Here is a 20,642-nt window from a genome sequence, read left to right as displayed (position 1 = left end):
CCAACCACACCCAAAAGCAGAGGGATATTATTCACTAAAATTAAGGAAAACGATGACAGCTGCTTATTTGGTAAGATTTCTACTCCAGTGCGCCCCAGAGCACAGGGTGTGTCACCCAAGCTGTGGATGCCACCTGAGCACGACACGGGACGATACGGAATCTCATGGTGAAAGGTCTCTTTCCACTCTCCTGATGAAGTCAAGGAGAGCGCGGCGTGGACGTGTGCTCATCCCCTGCCACATAGGTGCGGGGAGACCAGCCGCGGGCTCCCGGCCTCCAGGAAGCGAGAATAATGGACTTCAGTAAATGACACAATGAAAAACAAAAAGATATTTTTACACGACTTCCTCTTTCCTGCAATTGATGCTCGTTTTCCATGTAAGGTGGTGAAATACAATTTCCTTTTAAATAACTACCTAAGGTTTTTTTAAAGGTGTGGGCGACAGTGGCTACACGGGAAATGGAGCGGTTGGGCCAGGATGAGGCAGTTTGAGAAACACTGATTTTTCCCAACAGGCTACTAGCTACGGGGCTATGTCCCTGCGAATCGCTGGCCCCTGGTCCCTACCACTTGGCCCTACACTCAGGGCCAGCCCTGCGGGCAGGGATCCGCCAGAAGACACCACTAGGCAGAGAAGTGAGAAGGTGGCAAATTATTTGGAGACTTGGCAGGCAGCCCCCAATCTTTAAAATGCAGCTTGTGGTCGGTCCATGCTAACCCCTTGGAGGGTTCGGGAGGTGGCTACTTTTTGTTTCAGGAAAGAACAGGGACAAGGTGCATAGAGGTTCACCCCAACCAGAACTGGCCCTTTGGGAAACAGGTCCCCCAGGTGGCAAGTCATGAATGCCAACTGGGTCCCGAGACTCTTAGCTTAGGGACAGGCAGGGCAGAGGGTGAAAGTAGTGGGGCTCCCTAGACATGGGGGATCAAGGGGACCCCCTAATCATGCCTAGATTAACCCAGCAACACTGGAACACAATTCCCTGGGGGACTCTGACAGCCCAAAGAGGGCACACAACACGCCCACGGGCCTGTGGCTGCTCAGCGACAGCGCAGGGAGCAGGACCCAGGAATCTGGGCTCCCAGCTGGGTCCCTCCTCCAGCACAGCTGTGACAGGCAGGCCTGGACAGGACCCTGGCCACCCTCCTCACCATCTCCCTGCAGGGGACCAGCCCCTCGTCATAAGAAGCTACGTCTCCTTCTGGGAGAAAAACCCCTCCTGCCACGCAGCTTCTGGCGATAGCTGTCTGTGGTGGGCGCGCAGCACGCACAGCGCACGCCTGGCCAGCAGCGCATTCTCCGCCAGTGACTGGATCAGAGATGGGCATGTGATCCAACAAGCACCACCGGGCGCAGGGAGATTCTCAGAGGAGAGGAGAGTGCCTGATAGTGCTGGGGAGGCTAGAAATCAAGATGCAAGCCTGGCATGTTGGGCGCCCTGCCTGGCGCCTGAGAACAAGGACACGCGTAGGAAGGCAGAGGTGAGAGAGGGGGAGAAACGAGGTCCTGGCAACACCGCCTGAGCGCCTGGGCGAAGCCTTACCTGAAGTCATCCCCAATGGATTATTCCATGATACGGGAAGGGAAGCTTCCTGTTGTGTTCAGCCCCTTCTTTGTCATCCAAAGGCTGCTCCACAGACCATCAAGTACCCACACAGGGAAGGGACTCGACTTTCCTCCCTCAGGCCCCGCCCCAAGGAGAAGGGAATGCAGGCTGAGGGTGACGCCCTGACACAGGCCTCCCCTTCATGACAGACTTCCCTCTGGCTCCCCGGACACCCCCCACAAAGCCAGCCCCCCATTACCTGGAGCCATTGCTGATGAGAATGCTCTCCCGGATTGTCAGGGTGCAGTAGTACCACACCAGCAGGAAGTTAAAGACCTCATCGGTCACCCTGCGGGGAGGGAACAGGCGTGAGGGCCGTGGCGGAGGTCTTCCCGTCCCCATCAGAGACACAGACCAGCATGAGGACCCCCCGACAGCAGGCACGCCTCCGGATGCCCCACATCCCAGAGGAAGGTAGAGGGAGCTCCCCCAGATGCCCGATCCCTCTCCTCACCTTTCCACCTGACTCCTACCTGCCCAACTGAGGTTTCCCTTCCTTTCCTGACCACTGAGCCCCAGAGGCCCTTCCTCCCTTTAACTCCTTGCTGGCGGAGTGACATTCTGGTGGGGTGGCAGCAGGGAGACTTGAAGCAGGAAAGCTAATATTCTTTTTCAACTCTCACAGGGCCAGGATGTACAGCCCCTCTGTCCCCTTAAACCAGCTGTAAACGGTGCTGCACAAAGGAAGTGCCTGAGTCCCTTTGAGATGAGCTGGAGGCCTCCCTGCCTCCTCCATGGTGACCACCGTCCAGGGCTGGGCAGAGCTCGTGGAGCTGGGCGGCCGGGGCAGCCAGGCTGGATCAGAGGGACACGTGTGACCTGTCAGAGAGCGGCGGGCTCAGCTCTGTGTGAAATGGGGAGCCTGATGCCTCCTGAGCCTTTCTGGGGAAAGACTGCTAGAAGAGAGCCTGCAACAGACAGTGGGTGTGTGTGGGGGTGTGTGTGTGTGTGTGTGTGCGCACACATACACCTGCAGCCAACTGCTGTGACTCGAACACCAGGTGCGCACAGCACCTGCGGCCAGGGAGACTGGACGGGTTCCCTGCTGCACTTCTGGAAGCGTGACGGACCCCAAAGTGTGACAAAGGACCCCAAAGTGTGACAGCGCCAGAAGCTTGGCGCTGAGGACATCAGGGGCCTTCTCAACTGGAACAGGCAACTCCCTGCAGGGACGGTTTCCTGGCACAGAAGGTCACCGCAAAGCCCACCGGCGCCCTCTCCGGACAGGAGACAGGCCCAGAGTGAGTCACAGTGACCACTGGCCCCTTCTATCTATATCTTTTCAGTGGAGAGAGGAGAAAAGATCAAGCTCTGTGGCCGCGCCCTTTGGGACACCTGTCAGATGGCTCGAGGTCGCCATCTGACCTGCACCCGTATGGGCTCCCCAGGGCTGCTGTGACAAGAGGCTCACATCGCAAGGCTCGCAGCAACCGCCCTCACTCTCCTGCGGTTCTGGGGGCTGGACCGTGCTCCCCATGGCAGCTGCAGTAGAGAATCCACTTCCTGGCCTTTCCCAGCTCCCAGAGGCCGCCTACATCCCATCACCTGGCCCCACAAGCCTCCGGACCTCTGCCTGTCATCACGACCTTCGACCCTGATCCCCCTCCTCCCTCCAGCGAGGACTCTTGTGAAGACACTGGCCTACAACGGATAGTCCAGGGTGACCCCCTGCAAGGCCTCCTGCCGCACACAGCCGCGTGCTCGCAGGGTCTGGGCATCAGAACGCTGTGCCGGACTTGCTGCCGGGCGTGTGAGGGCGCCGACACCCCACCCCTTCGCCCCTCAGTGGAGAACTGAGGTGTGTGTTCTGCTCTGCCCCCCAGCTCTCCAGCGGCAGGCCCTCCAGGCACCCATGGGACACCCTCCTTTCTCACTTCCTGCCGGTGCTGCCAGGGGGCAGCTCCCAATAAACTCCTGGTGCTCAGATGCTTGTCTTGGCAGGTGTCTTCTGGGGGAACCCAAACTAACACAGCCCCACTTCCCGTTTTACAGGAGAGGAAACCGGCTGGCGAGGGGAAGAGTTGTCCAAGTTCACGCAGCCAGTGAATGCCGGCATGAGACCCAGACCCAAGTCCCTCCAGCCCAGGCTCCACTCCAGCCACCTCTTCCCTGCCTGCTTCAGAGCCGGACCCCAACAGAGGACGATGCTAACTCGGCCCGGGCGCGTGGCACACAGGGGGCAGACGGAGGCTTCACCCTCTCCAGCTGCCCCCCCCCCCGCCAACCTCCCAAAGACCAGGCAGTACTGGGAGGGGCAGGTATCCTCTGGCTCACGGGGAAGGTGAGAAACAGAAAGAGAGAGGCCAAGGGCCCTACTGAAGGTCACACGAGCCCTGCGCAGCGGGGCTGGGCCCAGAGGCTAGCCACATCTAGCCAGGACACATGCCAAGCGGGCAAGAGGAAGCAAAGCGGAGCCTGCCCGAGACACTAAACCATGAGGGGCTTCTTTCTGCGCCTGCGCAGCGTCAGCACAACCTGTCAGTGGTAACGACAACTGTGAACACTGACACTTGCGTGCCGGGCACCATTCCAGACACCACGGACAGACGGCGTGCCAGAGCCACCTGCGAACTGCCTCCCGTGGTCGCATTCTGCGAAGACACTGAGGCAGGGCGAGGGTGGGTCATCTGCCTGAAGGGTAACAGCAGGATGGGGGCAGGGACAAGTGGGCTGCTCCCCACCTGTCCTATTTTTAGCCCATAGCAGGTAAACTGCAGCGTGCCCCCCACTACCCGCCCCGTGCCTATTCATAACCATCCAGGACCTCAGAATATGACCTTAATTGGAAACAGGTCTTTGTGAGTCATTATTAGTCATTATTAAGATGAAGCCATCCTTAAGATGAAGCCAACCCGCCCTGGTGGTGCAAGGGTTGAGTCTCAGCACTATGAAGCTATCGGCAGCCACTGCAGCACGAGTTCGATCCCTGGCCAGGGAACTACCCACATGGCGCAGCAGACCCCTCCTTTCCTCCTACTGCTCCCCTCAGCAGTGTATTTTAGTGGATCTACCTGTTCTGCTCCCCACTCTGTCTCTGGTGAGTCCTCTCACTCCCTGCCCCTTTACCTCTGGCCTACACCCCAGCTCTTATATATATAAATAAGTAAAATATATCTTTAAAAAAAAAGATGAAGGCATCCTGTGTCGGGGTTCCTAAATGCAGTGCCTGGAGTCTTCAGAGGCCACAGAGACACGGGCACACAGAGAACAGATGTGCTCACATGAAACAGTTTTAAGTCAAGGCCCACTGGCCACACCAGAAGCTGCAAGAGGCAAGTGCACCCCGCCCATACCTTGATTTCTGCCTTCTGGCTCCAGAACTGATTTCTGTGACTTAAGGTCCCAGTTTGTGGTGCCTTGTCACAACAGCCCCAAGAAACGAACCCAGAAAGGGCTGTGCGGAAACAATACACCCAGGCCCCGGGGAAGCAGGAACATGAGGACACCCCTCTTTCTTTTTGTAACTGACATGTAAGTCGCAGCCCATAATATCTATCCCTATAAAGTGGACAGTTCAGGGGCTCTCAGTATATCTGCCAAGTTGTGTGTCAATTACCACTATCTAATTCTGGAAACTTGTCATCAATCCAAAGATACCCCACCACAGGGCTGTGCTCTGAGAGCCCTGGAGCTTGCCACAAGGGAACCTGGTTGCACATCAAGATCTCTGACCCCTCTCGAGGGGCCTCTGGGCAGGCACTGCTGACAGTGCTGCCTTTGCCCTCCAGGGCAGCAGGCCAGGCTTGAGTGAGCAGGCAGGCACAGGCCCTGGGCCTAAAAGACCCTTTGTTTGGACACTCAAGTGCCCAGACCAGGAACTGAACTCCCAGCCAAGTGCCTGCCAGGAAATAAACTCTTGACACGTGGCCCACGCTGTACTTGGCTGCCTCCCCTGGGGCAGAAAACTCGGGGCCAGAGGGAGAAATGGAAGTCATGGGCCGGGCAGCTGCAGCCCCGGCCTCATGCTAATCCTGCTGCAGCAGGAGCGCCTAGGGCAGCGCTGGGAGTAGGGGTGCCGGCTGCACCTCCACTGCACCTCCACATTCAGCAACAGCACCCACGCGCTCAACCATCATGGGCCCCCGCAGCAAGGCAGGCACTGGTGTCACTCTCTTTTTACAGATGTCCAGATGAGGTTCCAGAAGAAACCTGCCCACAAAACAGCCAGCCAGTCTGGACGCATCCAGCCCAGTCAGCCGATGATCCACCTTTCTTTTTTTCCACCCTTCTCTTCTTTCCTGCTTTCTCTCTTCTTTGTAACAGAGATATAATTCATGTCCCATAAAACTCACCCCTTCAGAGTATACAAGTCACTGGTTTTTAGTATGTTCACCGAGGTGTGCATTCATCACCACTACCTAATTCTGGAACATTCTTATCACTCCAAAGAAAGTCCGTACCCATTAGCAGCCGCTCCCCCTCGCCCCTCCCCACTAGTCTTGGACAACCACTGAGGAGTCTGTCTCTGGATTTGCCTGTTCTGGACATGTCACACAAATGCCTTCACAAAATCACGCAGCACCATGCTTTCAAGGTTCATCCATGGAGTAGCAAGTTGCAGGATTTTGTTCATTTTTGTGACTGAATAATATTCTACTGTGTGCAAATCTACATTAGGCTCTTTCTTGAGGACCGTACGGTTTCTCCAGCAGCATCGGGTAGACACTTGTTGGACAGGTGGAGGGTCACTGCTATTTTCCATGAGAAATGGCCCCTCTCTCCCTACACCTATCACACTAAACACGACAGATGCAAGAGAGACTCTGGACCCTTCTCTCAGGAACCCCTGCTCACCCCCATGCCCACCACCACCACCACAGTCCCAGCTACCTGTAGTGAAGGACGAACCGACAGGCCACAGCACCCAGGAGCAGGATGATGGTCAGGTAGAGCTTGAACTTCTCATACTCGTCCTTGTAGGCAAATCTGTAATAACATGCCCCAGGAAGGGTTGCGTAGCTGCTCCTCAAGCCAGACAGCCATATCCTGTCCTGGCTGGGACCCTCAGCCCACAGATCCCTGACCTATGTCCCCCTCACGCCACACCAGGACCCGCCTTTCCGACCGAGGAGAGATCTGGAGTGGCTGGTGACGATCAACCCAGGAAAGAGGGCCAAAGAGTCAAGCTTCCTATGTCCTGGGACTCCTGGTTTCAGCTTTCATGCCGGAGTGGGGACGGCCAGGGAACAGAGACAGCATTTCCCCCAGCCTGATACACCACGGTTCCATTCCCCTCCAAATGGATAGACTTTGGTGGTCAGGAATGCCTATTTCTCAGGAGAAAAGAATGTGACAAGGTGTGGAGTGGAGGCCATTTGTCTCAGGAAAATGGCTGTGCCATCCCCCCAACATATTGAGGCCGTCAATGGAAGGAAACCTGCCTCAGGTATTCTACCTCCAGAGCAAGAGGGTGGCAGAGGCCAAGAGCCAGAACCCCAACTATTATTTGATTTATGCAAAACTTTTAGCCTGAGTCCCTTTCTCCTGATTGGACAGAGCAAAGTGCTGGACTTAGTCAGCCAGGTGGGGCTGGGATACTTACTTGGCCTGATTGCTGAGAAGTGTCACGTTCACATTGCCAAGGACCAGATTTAAGTAGAGCCTAGAAAGAAAGAGAGTGAGGCCATGTTCCTTAACAGTAACCCCAGAGGCGGGCCCCAACCCAAAATACTCAGACTTAATAATCATGCACTGAGTCTGAGATGCTAAGCAGGATCCTCAGAGAGGGTGAATAATACTAACAAGAGAACATGACAATGACAGCACATGGCAGTCAAGAGTCATCACCTCCCCATCCCCCCTCCCCATTTACTGGCTTCAAGATCTTATTTCCAGGCTCCCTTGCAGCTAGATGTAAGTATGTGAAGGCATGTGCACAACCTCCAGGTCAATTTAAAAGAGCTCTTTTTAAAATTAAGGCTTTTTTACATATTTACACTTTCCTGTAACCAACACTCAAATCAAAGAATAAAACCCTTCGAGCCCCAGGAGGCCACTCATCTCCTTTCTGACTCAAGGGAACTGCCTATTCTGGACACTTGATATAGAAAGACTTGTGCGAGAGGTGACTTTTCATGTCTGGCTCCTTTGCTGTGAATGCTCCTCTACGTGCCCTTTGCAGGATAAAAGGCTTATTCCGTTGGGGATATTGCAGGCATGGCTTTTCTGGGTCGCAGGGAATGCCTATGCTTGACTTCCCTATGAAATGGCAAATATATATATATATATTTTAAAGATTTATTTTTATTTATTTATACAAGCTCTGGGTACAGTCAGAAGCGCAGGAGGGTGAGAGAATTCACCAGAGCCAGAGCGGGGAGCAGAGCAGGCAGAAGGACCGAAGTACACTGCTGAGGGGAGCAGCGGGCGGCAGGAGAGGTCTGCGCACCATGTGGGACCCTCCTCCGGTGGCCGGGGAGCAGCCGGGGATCAAACCGGTGCTGCAGAGGCTGCGGGCAGCTTCGCAACCCAGCGCTCAACCGCTGTGTCACCAGGGAGGTCCAGGCAAATATTTTTTTGTCAAAAGGTCTTGCTTGCCCTGCACTGCCTTCCTGAGAATGTGATGGTGTGAACCAGCACTGACTATCACAAGTGAGGATAACTCCCCCAAAGACTTGTGAAACAGTAAGCTAGAAGCTCCCTGCGGCCCTCGATGACCTCATGAGGCCACCATTCTCCACTTACCCCCAGACTGTTATATCTGTAAGACACAGAAGCCTTTTTCTTGTTTGAGCCACTGTGGCGCTTGTTACAATAGCCTGTACTCTAGCACGCCGATAATCAGATGAAGGGTTATGAGATCTCCAGGTTAATTCCACAAGAAAAGGGTTTAGAAAGGTTTCACTGAGGCAGTAATTTGAGCTGGGCTTTGAAGGATAAATAGGAGTTTGAGGAAAACAAAGAACCTAAGAACCTACTTTTTGGCTATGAGTAGGTTCTAGGACTCCACGCTGGTGTAACTGAGGGAGCAGTGTGAAAAGAACATGTTTTTCTCCAGTAGCATACAGTCCTAACTGCCGCGGACCAGCACAGCAGTAGACGATGAGGCCACCTCAGGGTTGAGAGAAGCGTGCACTTCTGAAAAAGGCAGTAGTTTCCTTCCCTTCACCAAACCATTTCTCCCACTAGGTGCTAGGGGGAGGCATGTGGCCCAGGCTCAGCCAACCAAGGTAGTGCTTCCTCCTGATTGTTTTTTTCAAAACGTCACAACTTCATTGTGACACAATGAAGACCTATGAGAATCAACCCTGGGACTTTTCCCAGAACTACTAAGGACCTGGATTTCTCCACTTGAATTTCTAAGCAGATGCAAACCCAGAGCTGTTGGGTCATCTCACAGTGAAAGCCCACCGAAGGATAAAGCTCACACATAGAACAGTAAAAAGAAAGCTGCCTGAGAGACACATCATAACATAATCGTGGGAGCAACAGCACCTAGCCATACCTATAGCTAGCCTGGACTTTTCAGTTAAAGGAACTAACTAGTCCCTTACTTTTTCATAAGCAACTCTGAGTTAGGTGTTCTGTCCTTTGCAATCCAAAGACTCCTGGTTAGCGTAAGATGCACAGAGGACCAGGGAGAGTGGAACTGGGCACGTGGACTTGAGCCACACTGTAAAAAAGGGTCATGTTATTTCATTCCATAGAAAAGTCATCACCACCCAAACAGCAGAGAAGGAGAAGCCAGAGGAACGGCTGAAAATGTAACAGGGCGAGCGCGTCTCCTGGAAGAAGACTCTGCCTCTGCACCGGGTCAAACCAGGGAGGAGGCCGGAGAGAGGTGCCTAGCAGCCCACGTCAGCTCCCGAGATATGCTTTCAGGATCTCTCTGGAACCGGCTGGCAGCAACATCACTTGGGGGAAGAGGAGGGAAGTCTCTGAAGGGGGAGACTAAAAAAACTCAGGCCTTGGCGTCAGAATGTCTAGTGTCCTCATGCTGCCTTGACCAAACCCCCACTGGGCTGCGCACCAGATACTCCCTAATATCTCTGTGCCTTGCAGAATGGGCAGGACCTTGATCTGACTCACTGGGTTGCGGGTAAGAGGAGTGGCATTAAGAAAGCTCCCTGCGGCCTCCCCGGTGGCGCAGCGGTTGAGCGCTGGGTTGCGAAGCTGCCCGTGGCCTCTGCGGCGCCAGTTCGATCCCCGGCTGCTCCCCGGCCCCCGGAGGAGGGTCCCACATGGCGCGCAGACCTCTCCTGCCGCCCGCTGCTCCCCTCAGCAGTGTACTTCGGTCCTTCTGCCTGCTCTGCTCCCTGCTCTGGCTCTGGTGAATTCTCTCACCCTCCTGCACTTCTGACTGTACCCAGTGCTTGTATAAACAAAACAAACAAACAAACAAACAAACAAATAAATAAATAAAACATGCCTCTATAAAAAAAAAAAAAAAAAAAGAAAGCTCCCTGCACGACACTGGCCAGACAGTCGGTGCTCAATGCGTGTTGGTTCTCTAGGAAAAGAACACCTCTCCTTTGACCCCAGGGGGCACCAGACAGGTGGCTGATGCTGGGAACCTGATCTTGCATCTGGTTCCTTGCAAATGCCCTCCCAGGAATGTCACTACACACAGTGGGGGCTGCAGCTCAGGGAGGAACAGGAAAGAAGACCCCTTTCCTTTCTGGCCCTACCTTCCGCCTTTCCCCTCAACCTCAAGCCCCCTTGGGGAGGTGGAAGTTACAGAGACCAGGTGCCCCAGCGATGGGACATGCTCACAGCTCCTACCCGTTCTTCTTGGGCAGGTAGGCCTCCATGTCGAAGAAGATGTTCTGCCTCTCCTTGATGTTGGTGCCCATCTGCTGGATGAGCTCCGCCTCCTCCCGACGGGCATGGCACTTACACCTGTCGGGGTGTGGGCACAGGAGAAGCAGGGCTATGACTCAGGCTGGAGGAAGAATCTGGAAGCATTGCCCTGCCTTATTTCCATCTCAATGCTTCTGAAAACATCAGTTCTCCTTTGTTCTCTTTGGGTTTGATGCTGGCTCCAGGCTAGCCTGGCGACCTTGGGCAAGTCCTTTAACCTCTCTGCCTTATTTTCCATACCCCAAAAATAGCTAGTGCATGCCCTAGTGCATGCCCTACCACATAGATAGGGCTGAGTAAGTGCCATGTAAAGCGTTTAGAACATGGCACGCAGGACCAGCTCAACGGCTAGTGACGGCTAATGAAATAACATTCTTCCCCTGTTCTAAAGGGATCACTGGAAGTCTAATAAGAAGGTGCTCTGGTTTTTTTAATACTCTTTCATTTTATTTATTTTTGCATAGAACTGGGGTATAGGCCAGAGGGGTGGGGGATGAGAGGATTCACCAGAGACAGAGTGGGGAACAGAACAGGCAGATCTACTGAAATCACTGCTGAGGGGAGCAGCAGGGAGACAGGAATAGTCAGCTGCGCTGTGTGGGTCAGCCCCCTAGCCAGGGATCAGACTCAGGCCACAAAAGTAATAGCGCTGAGACTTAACCCCTAGGCCACCAGGGAGGTCCCTAAGAAGGCGCTTTGAAAGTACAAGCTGTCCACCAGCCAAGGCCTGACTGCTACCGTTTGGTGATATTTACCTCTCAATACTAGACAAATATGTCCGTAGAAACGCTCTTGGGGTGTCGGGGTCTTTATGAGTCAACCTTCTAACCCCAGGTTGGGGGGACACAGGTAATGTCTGGGAACATTTTGGTTAACACAACAAGGGTAGTGGGTGCTACTGGCATCCATCGAGAGGGTAGAGGCTAGAAATGCCACTCAACACCCTATTGTGCACAGCACAGCCCCTGCTGCCAAAAATCATCGATGGGGCCAAAGGTGAAAATCCCTAGGGTTTGTTTGCAGGGTACGCGAGTCCTGCCGCCAGTAAGATGTGACTCCCCGCGAGTCGTCATACTGACGCAGCCGTTCTCATCCCAGGACCAAAGGGCCTCCATTTCCAAGACGGTCAGCCATGGCTGTAATCAGTAACCTTCCCAAAACCGCCCAGAGCGACAGGAAGAATTGAATCAGCGTCACGAACTGCAGAACGGAGGCCCAGCTAAGTGACCCAGAGTCTCAGCTTCCCTGGCTGCCTAGGGGGCCACACCACCCACTGGGCCCCTCCACCCATGACGAGGAGAGCAGTTCCCAAAGCCAGGACTGGGAAGTGGACGGGTGTCCTGGCCTCAGGACCTGAGCTGGGCACTGAAGGGCACTCCCGCAGGGCTGCCTGACCTCTAGCCCCTGCGCCAGAGACCATGCGGCAGGGGTCAGGGCACTTGCTGTCTACCTCTTACCACTTTCCTCTGGGGAGCGCCCTCTCACCCCCTGCCCAAGCCCACAATACAGTTCAAGTAGAGCTGTCCCATTCCCAGCTTCATAAACTGAGCACAGAGCCCCATCTTGCTGAGACAGAGTCCAATTCTAGCCAATGAGGATCAGACCCAGAACTTGGGCTGAAAAGACTCAGAAAGGCCTTGTTCTGCAGGGGAGGCCAAGCCAGCAGGAAACGAGGCAGGAGAACAGAAGTCTGGCACTGCAGGCAGCCGTGTTGTGACCTTGACGGGGTCAGTCACCCTGAGCTTGAAGCCAATCTAGAGGAAGCCAGAATTTAGGAGGAGGGTAAGATTCCTAAAAATACCCTTTGACCCCTAGATCCAGCAATGCCTGAAGCTGTTCCTGGTTTTTTCCACTAAAATTTCCACTCTCTGCTCAAGTCACTTAGGAGTTGGGTTTCTGACCCGTAAGGTCAGGTGCTGGGGTGCCCCTGCGCTGCAGCCCCCCTACCTCTGCAGTGTGCGCTTCAGCTCCTTTAGCCGGCTCTTCTGCTTGTGGATGGAGCTGCTGCACAGAGTCTGCAGCGCGGTCAGCTCCTCCAGCTTCTGCTTGTAGATCCGGTGTGTTTCCTGAGGGAGGAAGAGCCCAGGCAGGGTGGAGGGGAGGACGTGAATGGGTCGTTTTTCACAGTCTGCTTGTGTCAGGGAATGTGACTTCGAGGTCACAGTTTGACAGCTGAGACTATACGAGTAACTGTCAGGGATGTGGTGGGGAACTGGGAGCTGGAATGGGGAAGGTAGCCCCGCTCTGTGTAAGAAGGAACGGATGGTATTTTCCCATCCAGCCTTCCCAGCGGTAAGGAAAACATGGCTCTGCAGGACCCCTCCTGTCAATTCTTAGTCCCTGGCTCGAGCAGGCCTCCTGCATCAAGAGTGGTCACGTGGCCCAGGCCTGGCCAATCTGTAGCTCCAGTCCCCTGGCAACTGACTGGTTGTGGACACATGGCTCCAACTGGGCCAATGAGAGTCAGTCCTGGGACTGCGGCTGGAGGTGTTGTGTAGAGCTGCCCTCTCTCTCCTGGATCTATTCATGAGGTAGAAGGTACACCTGGTGGGACCTGCCTATCTAAGAATGAAGCCAAACAGGACAACCGAACGGGACAGAACTCTCAGGGCATCATTTCAGCCCTCGGATCTAACCAAGCCCGAATGCAACGCTATCCTGTACTCTTGGCTGAATGAATTAATAATTCTTCTCACTTAAGCCAGCTGGGTTGAGTTTCTGATGCTGGCAATGAAGAGAATATGTGCTAAGTCAGTAAGAAAAGGACACTCCTCTGCTCTTAAAGCCCAGCCTCCTTGTCCAGGCACAGCCACTGTGATGAATTCTGACTCATTCCTGGAAATAACTCTCCAGGCCACACGGTCAGGGAGCGCACAAGAGACTTCGTCCCAATGCCAGGAGGATGGGTCAATGCTGCCACATTGCCCCCCAAATGGCACCACACGCAGGGAAACAACCCCTTCTCTGAGGAGTGTGATAGCCAAAGACAAGTAACAATGTGGAGAAACCAATATGGAGGGCGGGAACCATGAAATTAAACCCAAAAATCCAATGAACTTATTTAAAGCGCTTCCTTGGATGACGAAAAAATGTATTTAGCGGAGAGAGAGGAAAAGAGGCTGGTCAAGCAGCGGGAGTCTAAATTCTCATGGCTGGCACGCGGGCGCCTAGAGATAAGGGTAAGTCCGAGAGAAGGCGGAGCGAGGGCAGGAAGTGAGCAGGCAGCAGCCGGGGCAACGCTCAGGAGCGGGTGCGCAGGACTCCGCGGGCGCCCAGGAGAGAAGGCCTGGTCCGCGGGATCCACATCGGCTCCTTCTCGCTCCCGCGTGCCCAAGGAAGAAAACTGGGCCTCCTTTTATTTAACTTTTTTATCTTTCAAAGATTTCAAGCTTGCAGAAGAACTGTGAGAACCAAGAACTCCCCTATCCCCTCTCCCACCGCCAGCAGCATGCCCCCTGGCGCCGTGTGACTGCGTGTGACTGCGTGACTCCGGGTCTGGTGTGTTCTTGTTCCACATGGGGCGCTGGCAAGCTCCAGCCCGAGGTCAGGCCCGGCCATCTGATTCTGTGCAGGCGCTTAGCTGGAAACGGTCTTCCTGGGGTTGGAAACAATCAGGAGTACTTCATGACACGTGAAAAGCGTCTGAAATTGGAACTTCAGGACCCAGAAACAAACTTCCCCGGCCGTGACCAGGCCCATCCCGCCACACAGTGCTGCAGCGCTCCGGCGCCAGGACCTCGGGGACTAGTTGTGACGGGCCCATGTGGTCCGCAAAGCCGAAAATGCTCACTGCTTTGGCCTTTTTGCCAAAATAGTCCGCCTCCCCCTCTTCTAAACCATTTGGGAGTCAGTCGTAGACAACGCGCTTCTCTCTCTACCCCACGCTCCATGGGGGCCGCCTGAGCGCAAGGCAGTCGCTGCCACAACACACGCCGCCATCAGATGCAGAAAATGTTCCCTGCCACCCGCCAGGGGAACCTCAGAGGCCATCCAAGTTCAGGTTTGTAAACTGTCGCTTTAGGGCACCCCCAGGCCCAGGACCCCGCCTGCCTCCTGCCCTGTACTTCTGCTCGGGTTCTGTAGTGGCCGTCAGTCTCCTGTCGCTCCTCGGCCTTCGTCTTCCACATCGACATTTTAGAGCTTCCCTCATTCAGGGAAGGTTTGCTGTTCCTCCACGACAGATTCCTGTCAGGTGTTCGGGGCTGAAATGCTACTAACGTGAAGCTGTGTCCTCAGGGTCTCCCGCAGGAGGGCCTCGGTGTCCGTGATGGTGACTCCCGCTTGGGGGAGGCGGGGGCCATGCCCCCACGGCACAGCCCCAGCTTTCCATCTGTCATCACTAAGTAACCTGGGGGGGGGGCTGTTTTCATGCTTTTGGGGCCTTCAGTGACTAAAGGGTACCTTCCTTTCAGTGCTGGTGATAATGGAGGCCTCCAGGGGGCCCGGGAGGAGGGGTGGAGAGAGAGCTGGACCACATGCCTTTGCCTTCGGGAAGGTGGGGTGAGGCTCCTGGCAGATAAAGGACCAGCCCGCCCTGGCCCCCCTGGTGCTTATCAGCCAGATAAGACTGCAAAATCAGCAGCCAGATGCTCACCAAGCTCTCTTAAATTACTATTTAATAGCACAAGTAAAATGTGAAGACATTATCCTTGTTAAAAATTAAAACACCACAGCTACAGCTGGAGTTGGCTTTGAGTGAGCGCCTAGCCCAGCTTCTCCTCTTCCCCAGAAGTAACCCTGTTGCCAGCTTCTCCTAGACCTTTTCCCAGGTATTCTTCCAGGCTATAGTTGTCTAGCTGTGTATTTCTACATTCTACATGAATCTACCTCTACATGCACACCCAAATACAGACACACATATGTGGAAACATAACCGCTGCAGAAACTAGCTGTCCCTGATACTTAAATTCTGCCTCCACTGCTTCTTCTAGGAACAGGACACCAGAGACAATGGCTGGCACATGGTGGCTTGGCCACAGGCTCCCCGTCCCGCCTCCCTTGCAGCTAAGTGCGTTGCCCTAACCTAGATTAACCAATGGGATCCAAGTGGAAGGAGGTAGGTTCTGAACCACATTTTTATAGGAAGCTGATTGCCTTGCCCTCCACTCTCCCTTTCCCTGGCTGGGGTAGGGCAACAATGGAGCCAGTGACCTTGAAGCTCCGGATGCAAATGGCAGTGTTCACAGCCCCACCCTGAGCCAAACAAGCCTGGACCCCTGGTGACCTCATGTGACCAGGCTTCTCAGCTGTGATGGTTTTAAAAACAAGATCTCCCATACTTTACTGCTCAAAACAGAGAGGCAAGGCAGGGTCTCTGTTTCCACCCCTTAAATCCAGAAAAACTCGTGCCTGGCCTGACAACGACACACGCCAGGGGTGACTCAATACAATTTCTGAGAAAGACTCAAGGAAGACCAGGTGGCTTCCGCCTCATTCGCTGGAACAACCACTGTGAGTGACCACGCGGAACCTGCCACACAGAGAAGACACGTGCAGGCACCCGGTCCACAGTCCTGGCTTAGACAAACCTGCTTGTCTTTCTAGCTCAGGCCCCTGACCTGGGAGCAAAGACATCTCCAGAAGATCCAGGCCCGGCCACGCCAGTTACTCCAAGCCATTCAAGTCCTCCAAGCTAAGGCCTCCAACAGCAGAGCGCAGCAGGCCATCCGCACTAAGCCTTCCTCGGTTCCCAACCCCCACCCACAGAATCCAGGAACAAAAGGCATTTGTGACTGTTTCATGCAACATCAGGTAACTGGAACATCACACATCTTAGACCACACCTCAGAGGATAAAAAACACTCCCTCACTTAAGCCTTCCTATTTGGGGAACTCTTTATTATAACAGCACAGCTTACACTCTCAAGCACACACCACTGATTTCTTAGACATACATTAACTAGGCCAGAACGTACACAGGACTCCACAACTTCCTTTGCTCACGCAAGCTGTCTTGAAGACCTACCCCATGAGGCTGCCCGGGGCACGCCGTGCATCTCAGCGCTGCGCAGCTTTTCCGGCTGTCCTGTCTGATTCCACCACTCCCCTATTGCTGGGTACCCAGCTAGTTTCCAGTCTTGACCACATGCAGCAACACTACATTGAGGAATCGCTTGCTGTTGCTGCCTTCCTGGCCATACACACAAGGCTCTCTCTGGGGAAGAGTCTCTCCAGGGAAGAGAAGTAGAGTTGCTGGGTCAGAGGGTACACACTTGTTTGCAGCTTTAACAGATTTTGGCAAACTGCCCTGCAGAGTGGTTTTACCAATTTCCACTCACTCCCACCAACTGTATATGACAGCTGCCCACAGCTCCCCAACATGCAGCACTAATGTGGAGCTTCTCACATGCCCTTTCTAATGCTGCACGAGTGGTATCTTCGGCGCAACCCTAAAGCACCCTGGCAGGGTTGGGAAGCCCAGGGGTCTCTGGAGCCTCCCATCCTCCGCTCTCGGCCAGAGTCACTTCCCAGGGAAGTGCCAGCCACGGGGAAGACAATGTGGGTGAGGAGTTGGAAACCAGGCCCTTACTGTGACCCGCACTCTACACCCCTCACCCACACACATGGCACTGGTCAATCCAACCTCATGCCAGGTCTACAAGCAGTAGGAGCACTTATCAATTCATTCCTTGGATCCTTAGCTTTTATCTAGACAGCTGTCTCACTGTCCCCCCACCTCACAGTAAGAAATATGTAACATAAAATTTATCATTTTAATCATTAAATTGCTTTAAAGTTTTCTAATTGCAGTAAAATACACATAATTCCATTTGAACTATAGGAATTTAGCCCCATTAAATATACTTGAGGGCCTCCCTGGTGGCGTGGGGGCTAAGTCTCAGAGCTATCACTACTGCGGCCAGAGTTCGATCCCAGCCAGGGAGCTACCCACAGGGCGCAGCAGACCTCTCCTGTCTCCCCACTGCTCCTCTCAGCAGTGCATTTCAGTAGATCTGTCTGTTCTGCTCCCCACTCTGTCTCTGGTGAATCCTCTCACCCCCTGCACCTCTGGCCTACACCCATTCTTCTATGCAAAAATATAAAAAATTACAAGAAATAAATACATAGGTCTCTAGGAGACCTATTACCTAGAGAGCTTTCTCATCGTCCCCAGTGGAAATGTGAACCCAGCAAACACTAGTCCTGCTCCCTCTCGCCCGGTCCCTGCAACCAACGTTCTACTAGGCTGAGAGAATCTGACTGTTCCAGGTACCTCAAATAAGTAGAATCTTACAGTATTGTCCTCTTGTGACTGGCTCGTCTGTCACCTAGTATAATGTCTTCAGGGTCCATCCATGTTGTAATGGATCAGAACTTCTCTGCAGGCAGCCCGCATGCACACACACCACAGTTTCCTTCTTCATTCATCTCAGTGACACCTGGACGGCTTCCCTCTCTGGCTGTTGTGAATAACACTGCTATGACTTGGGTGTGCAAAGTGTTCCAGTTCCTGTTTTCAATGCTTTTGGATAAAGACCCAGGACCACTGGGTAATTCTCAGTCTAATTTCTTGAGGAACCACCCTACCACTTTTCACAGTGCTGTACAATTTTACAGCAGCTCTCGATGCACCATAATTAGGATGTTCTGGCAGATGCCCGGGGGGGGGGGGTGGTAGGCACAGTTCCTTCTTGATTCAGACTTCCCTGGCCACCCTCTGCTCCTGAGGGTGTCTCCAGCAGTCCCTCAGTTGGCTCCATGCTTCAAGATACCTTTTCCGGGAGCACATGGGCCACAGTGAGGCAAAGCAACCCTCCTTCCATACACTCTGCTTTGGCCCTGTGGCCTCGAATGGAACTAATCACCAGATGGAAGCCTTCTGTTGTTTTTGCCAAGCAGACTGCTAGTCCCCTCTGGTTAATGTCCCTGTAGTTTCTTTGGAGACCCATCCCTCCCCCACACTCCATCTATGCAATCTGGCCAGGAGCAGGGTTGGGGGTGTTTAACCCTGCCCCTGGCTTCAGGCACAGCATATGATCCTGGCCTGGCCAATCAGAACATCCACTTCCTGACCCACCTGGTTGATTTAGGACAGGCATTCAGAACTAATGGAACTCAGTTGTAGGGTTTTTATCAGAACTACTGAAAAAAAATTCTCCACATTGGTTTTGAGGGTAGTAGGATGTGAACCCTGCTGTCTTGCCTGAGAATGAATCCAACTGAGAGGAAAACAGGACAGAGAAGTAGAAGTCTGAGCTCTAAGGATTTCACTTGAGTTCCTGGATTAATCTATACCTGAAGGTAGCCACCACTGACTTATTAACTATAAGCAAGTACTTTCTACTTGTTCTGTTTGGCTTTGCTCATTGGGGCTGCGTGATTTCACTTCAGAGGCAAGGGTCAGAATCTGGAGTGACAGGCAAAGCACAGAGCTTTCCTTCTGGGCCAGATTAAGAAAGGGAGCCACAAATCTTAGGTCCTTCATGACAGAGCTCTTGCGCAGGACCCTGCCACTTTAAAGGTGCCAAAACCAAGGACCTTGTTGAAGGAATCCTTTAGCCAGACATCACCTAAGCAGGCATCCACAATACAGCTCTCTAACCACACTGGGCATTTTTCTACCAAACTAAGAGCTAAGCCATTTTTTTTTTTTTTATTTTAAAGATTTATTTATTTATGTATATAATAACTGGGGTACAGGCCAGAGGTGTGGAGGGTGAGGGATTCACCAGAGACAGAGTGGGGAACAGAACAGGCAGACAGACTGAAATACACTGCTGAGGGGAGCAGCGGGGAGACAGGAGAGGTCTGCTGTGCCATGTGGATTGCTCCCTGGCTGACCGGGGATCGAACTCATGCTGCAGAGGCTGTGGATAGCTTCATAGGTTGTGTCTTAACCCCCTGAGCCACTAGGGAGGCCCAGCCATTATTTTTTAGTAACTTTATTGATTGTATCATGTATAGCCCATAAAATTTGCCCATTTTAAGCATTCAATCCAGTGACTTTTATACACTTAATCCCCATATCCAGTTTTAGAACATTCCATCCCTCAATAAGATCCCTAGTGTCAGGGCCTCTTGACACTAGGTGGCACAAAGGGTTAAGCACCGCACTATGAAGCAATCCACAGCCTCTGCAACACGAGTTTGATCCCCAGCTGGCCAGGGAGCAACCCACCTGGCGCAGCAGACCTCTCCTGTCTCTCCCTACTGCTCCCCTCAGCAGTGTATTTCAGTCAGTCTGCCTGTTCTGCTCCCTACTCTGTCTCTGGTGATTCCTCTCACCCTCCCCAGGTGACTGTACCCAGGTTCTTGTATGCATAAATATTTTAAAAAATAAATAAATTTAGAATTAAAAAAAAAAATCCCTAGTGTTTATCTAAACCCTGGCTCTTTCTCCCCGCCCCCCGTCCCTGGCAACCACTAATCAACGTATATCCTGGGTATTCCAGCCAAATGGAATGTATGAACAACATGTGGTTTTTATGTCTGGCTTCTTTCATTTAGCATCGCATTTCTGAGGTTTATCTATGTTGCAGCGTGTATTAGTATTTTTTTATTGCTACTCAGCAATAAAAATTTGGTATAGACAGACTTATTTATCTGCTCACCAGTCACCTGGATAGTGGGTTATCTCCACTTTCTGTAACTGTGAATAATGGTGCCGTGACCATCCACACACACGCTTCTGCGTGGCATCTGCTTTCACTTCTCTTGGGGTAGATACCTAGGGAGGGGTTTGCTGGGTCGTCTCATAAATTTATGCTTAACTTTGAAGGCAAAAGCCAAGCTGCCAGACCACTCATTTTATTTCTAAATTGGCAGCGGGGGACTGGAACATGGGAGACACCAAAACCGGGAGCTGGCTCTGACACGGGTGGGGAGCACCAGCTTAGTAGACCTGATTGACTCCCACATCAAGTCACTGCCGCTAAAAATAACCTAGCGTGCTGGGGGCACCAAAGCAGACAGGCAGCTGGGGAAGAAAGGCCTCCTTTCTGCAGCACCAAGCAAGCCCCAACCCCCCAACTGCCTAGTTCAAGACCAATCAAAGGCAAACAACACACTTGGGGGAGTATCTAAAGATGGAGCTCTGGGGGGGAAAGAGGATAATTATAAGACAAACATTGCAGTAAATTAGAATCAAATTCCAACTCTACGAATGTCGTCAAAGTCTCCAAGAGAGACAACACTGCGAAGCGCCCTTCTACAGCGGGTGATAGCAGCGTGGCCTGAGCCCGGAAGTGCCCGACCATGGGCCCGCTCAGGCACCCTTCTTCAGGGGCCTCTGGCC

At 53.2% G+C, this 20,642-nt stretch overlaps 1 protein-coding gene across 1 annotated transcript in view; it reads right to left on the bottom strand.

The window, feature by feature from the left end:
- TMEM120B (transmembrane protein 120B) overlaps positions 1-20,642 on the bottom strand; it is a 38,435-nt gene that overhangs the window by 9,733 nt on the left and 8,060 nt on the right. The window contains exons 2-6 of the mRNA XM_037511228.2: positions 12,356-12,474; positions 10,331-10,447; positions 7,152-7,211; positions 6,440-6,535; positions 1,809-1,898 (exon numbers count right to left, since the gene is read on the bottom strand). Coding sequence (XP_037367125.1) covers positions 1,809-1,898; positions 6,440-6,535; positions 7,152-7,211; positions 10,331-10,447; positions 12,356-12,474 — 482 coding nt within the window. The remainder of the gene's footprint in view (positions 1-1,808; positions 1,899-6,439; positions 6,536-7,151; positions 7,212-10,330; positions 10,448-12,355; positions 12,475-20,642) is intronic.

The sequence above is a fragment of the Talpa occidentalis genome, unplaced genomic scaffold (assembly GCF_014898055.3).
Source record: "Talpa occidentalis isolate TD23 unplaced genomic scaffold, MPIMG_talOcc4v2.1 talOcc4.14, whole genome shotgun sequence".
Classification (NCBI taxonomy): Eukaryota; Metazoa; Chordata; class Mammalia; order Eulipotyphla; family Talpidae; genus Talpa; species Talpa occidentalis.
This window is presented reverse-complemented; position numbering and strand designations above follow the sequence as displayed.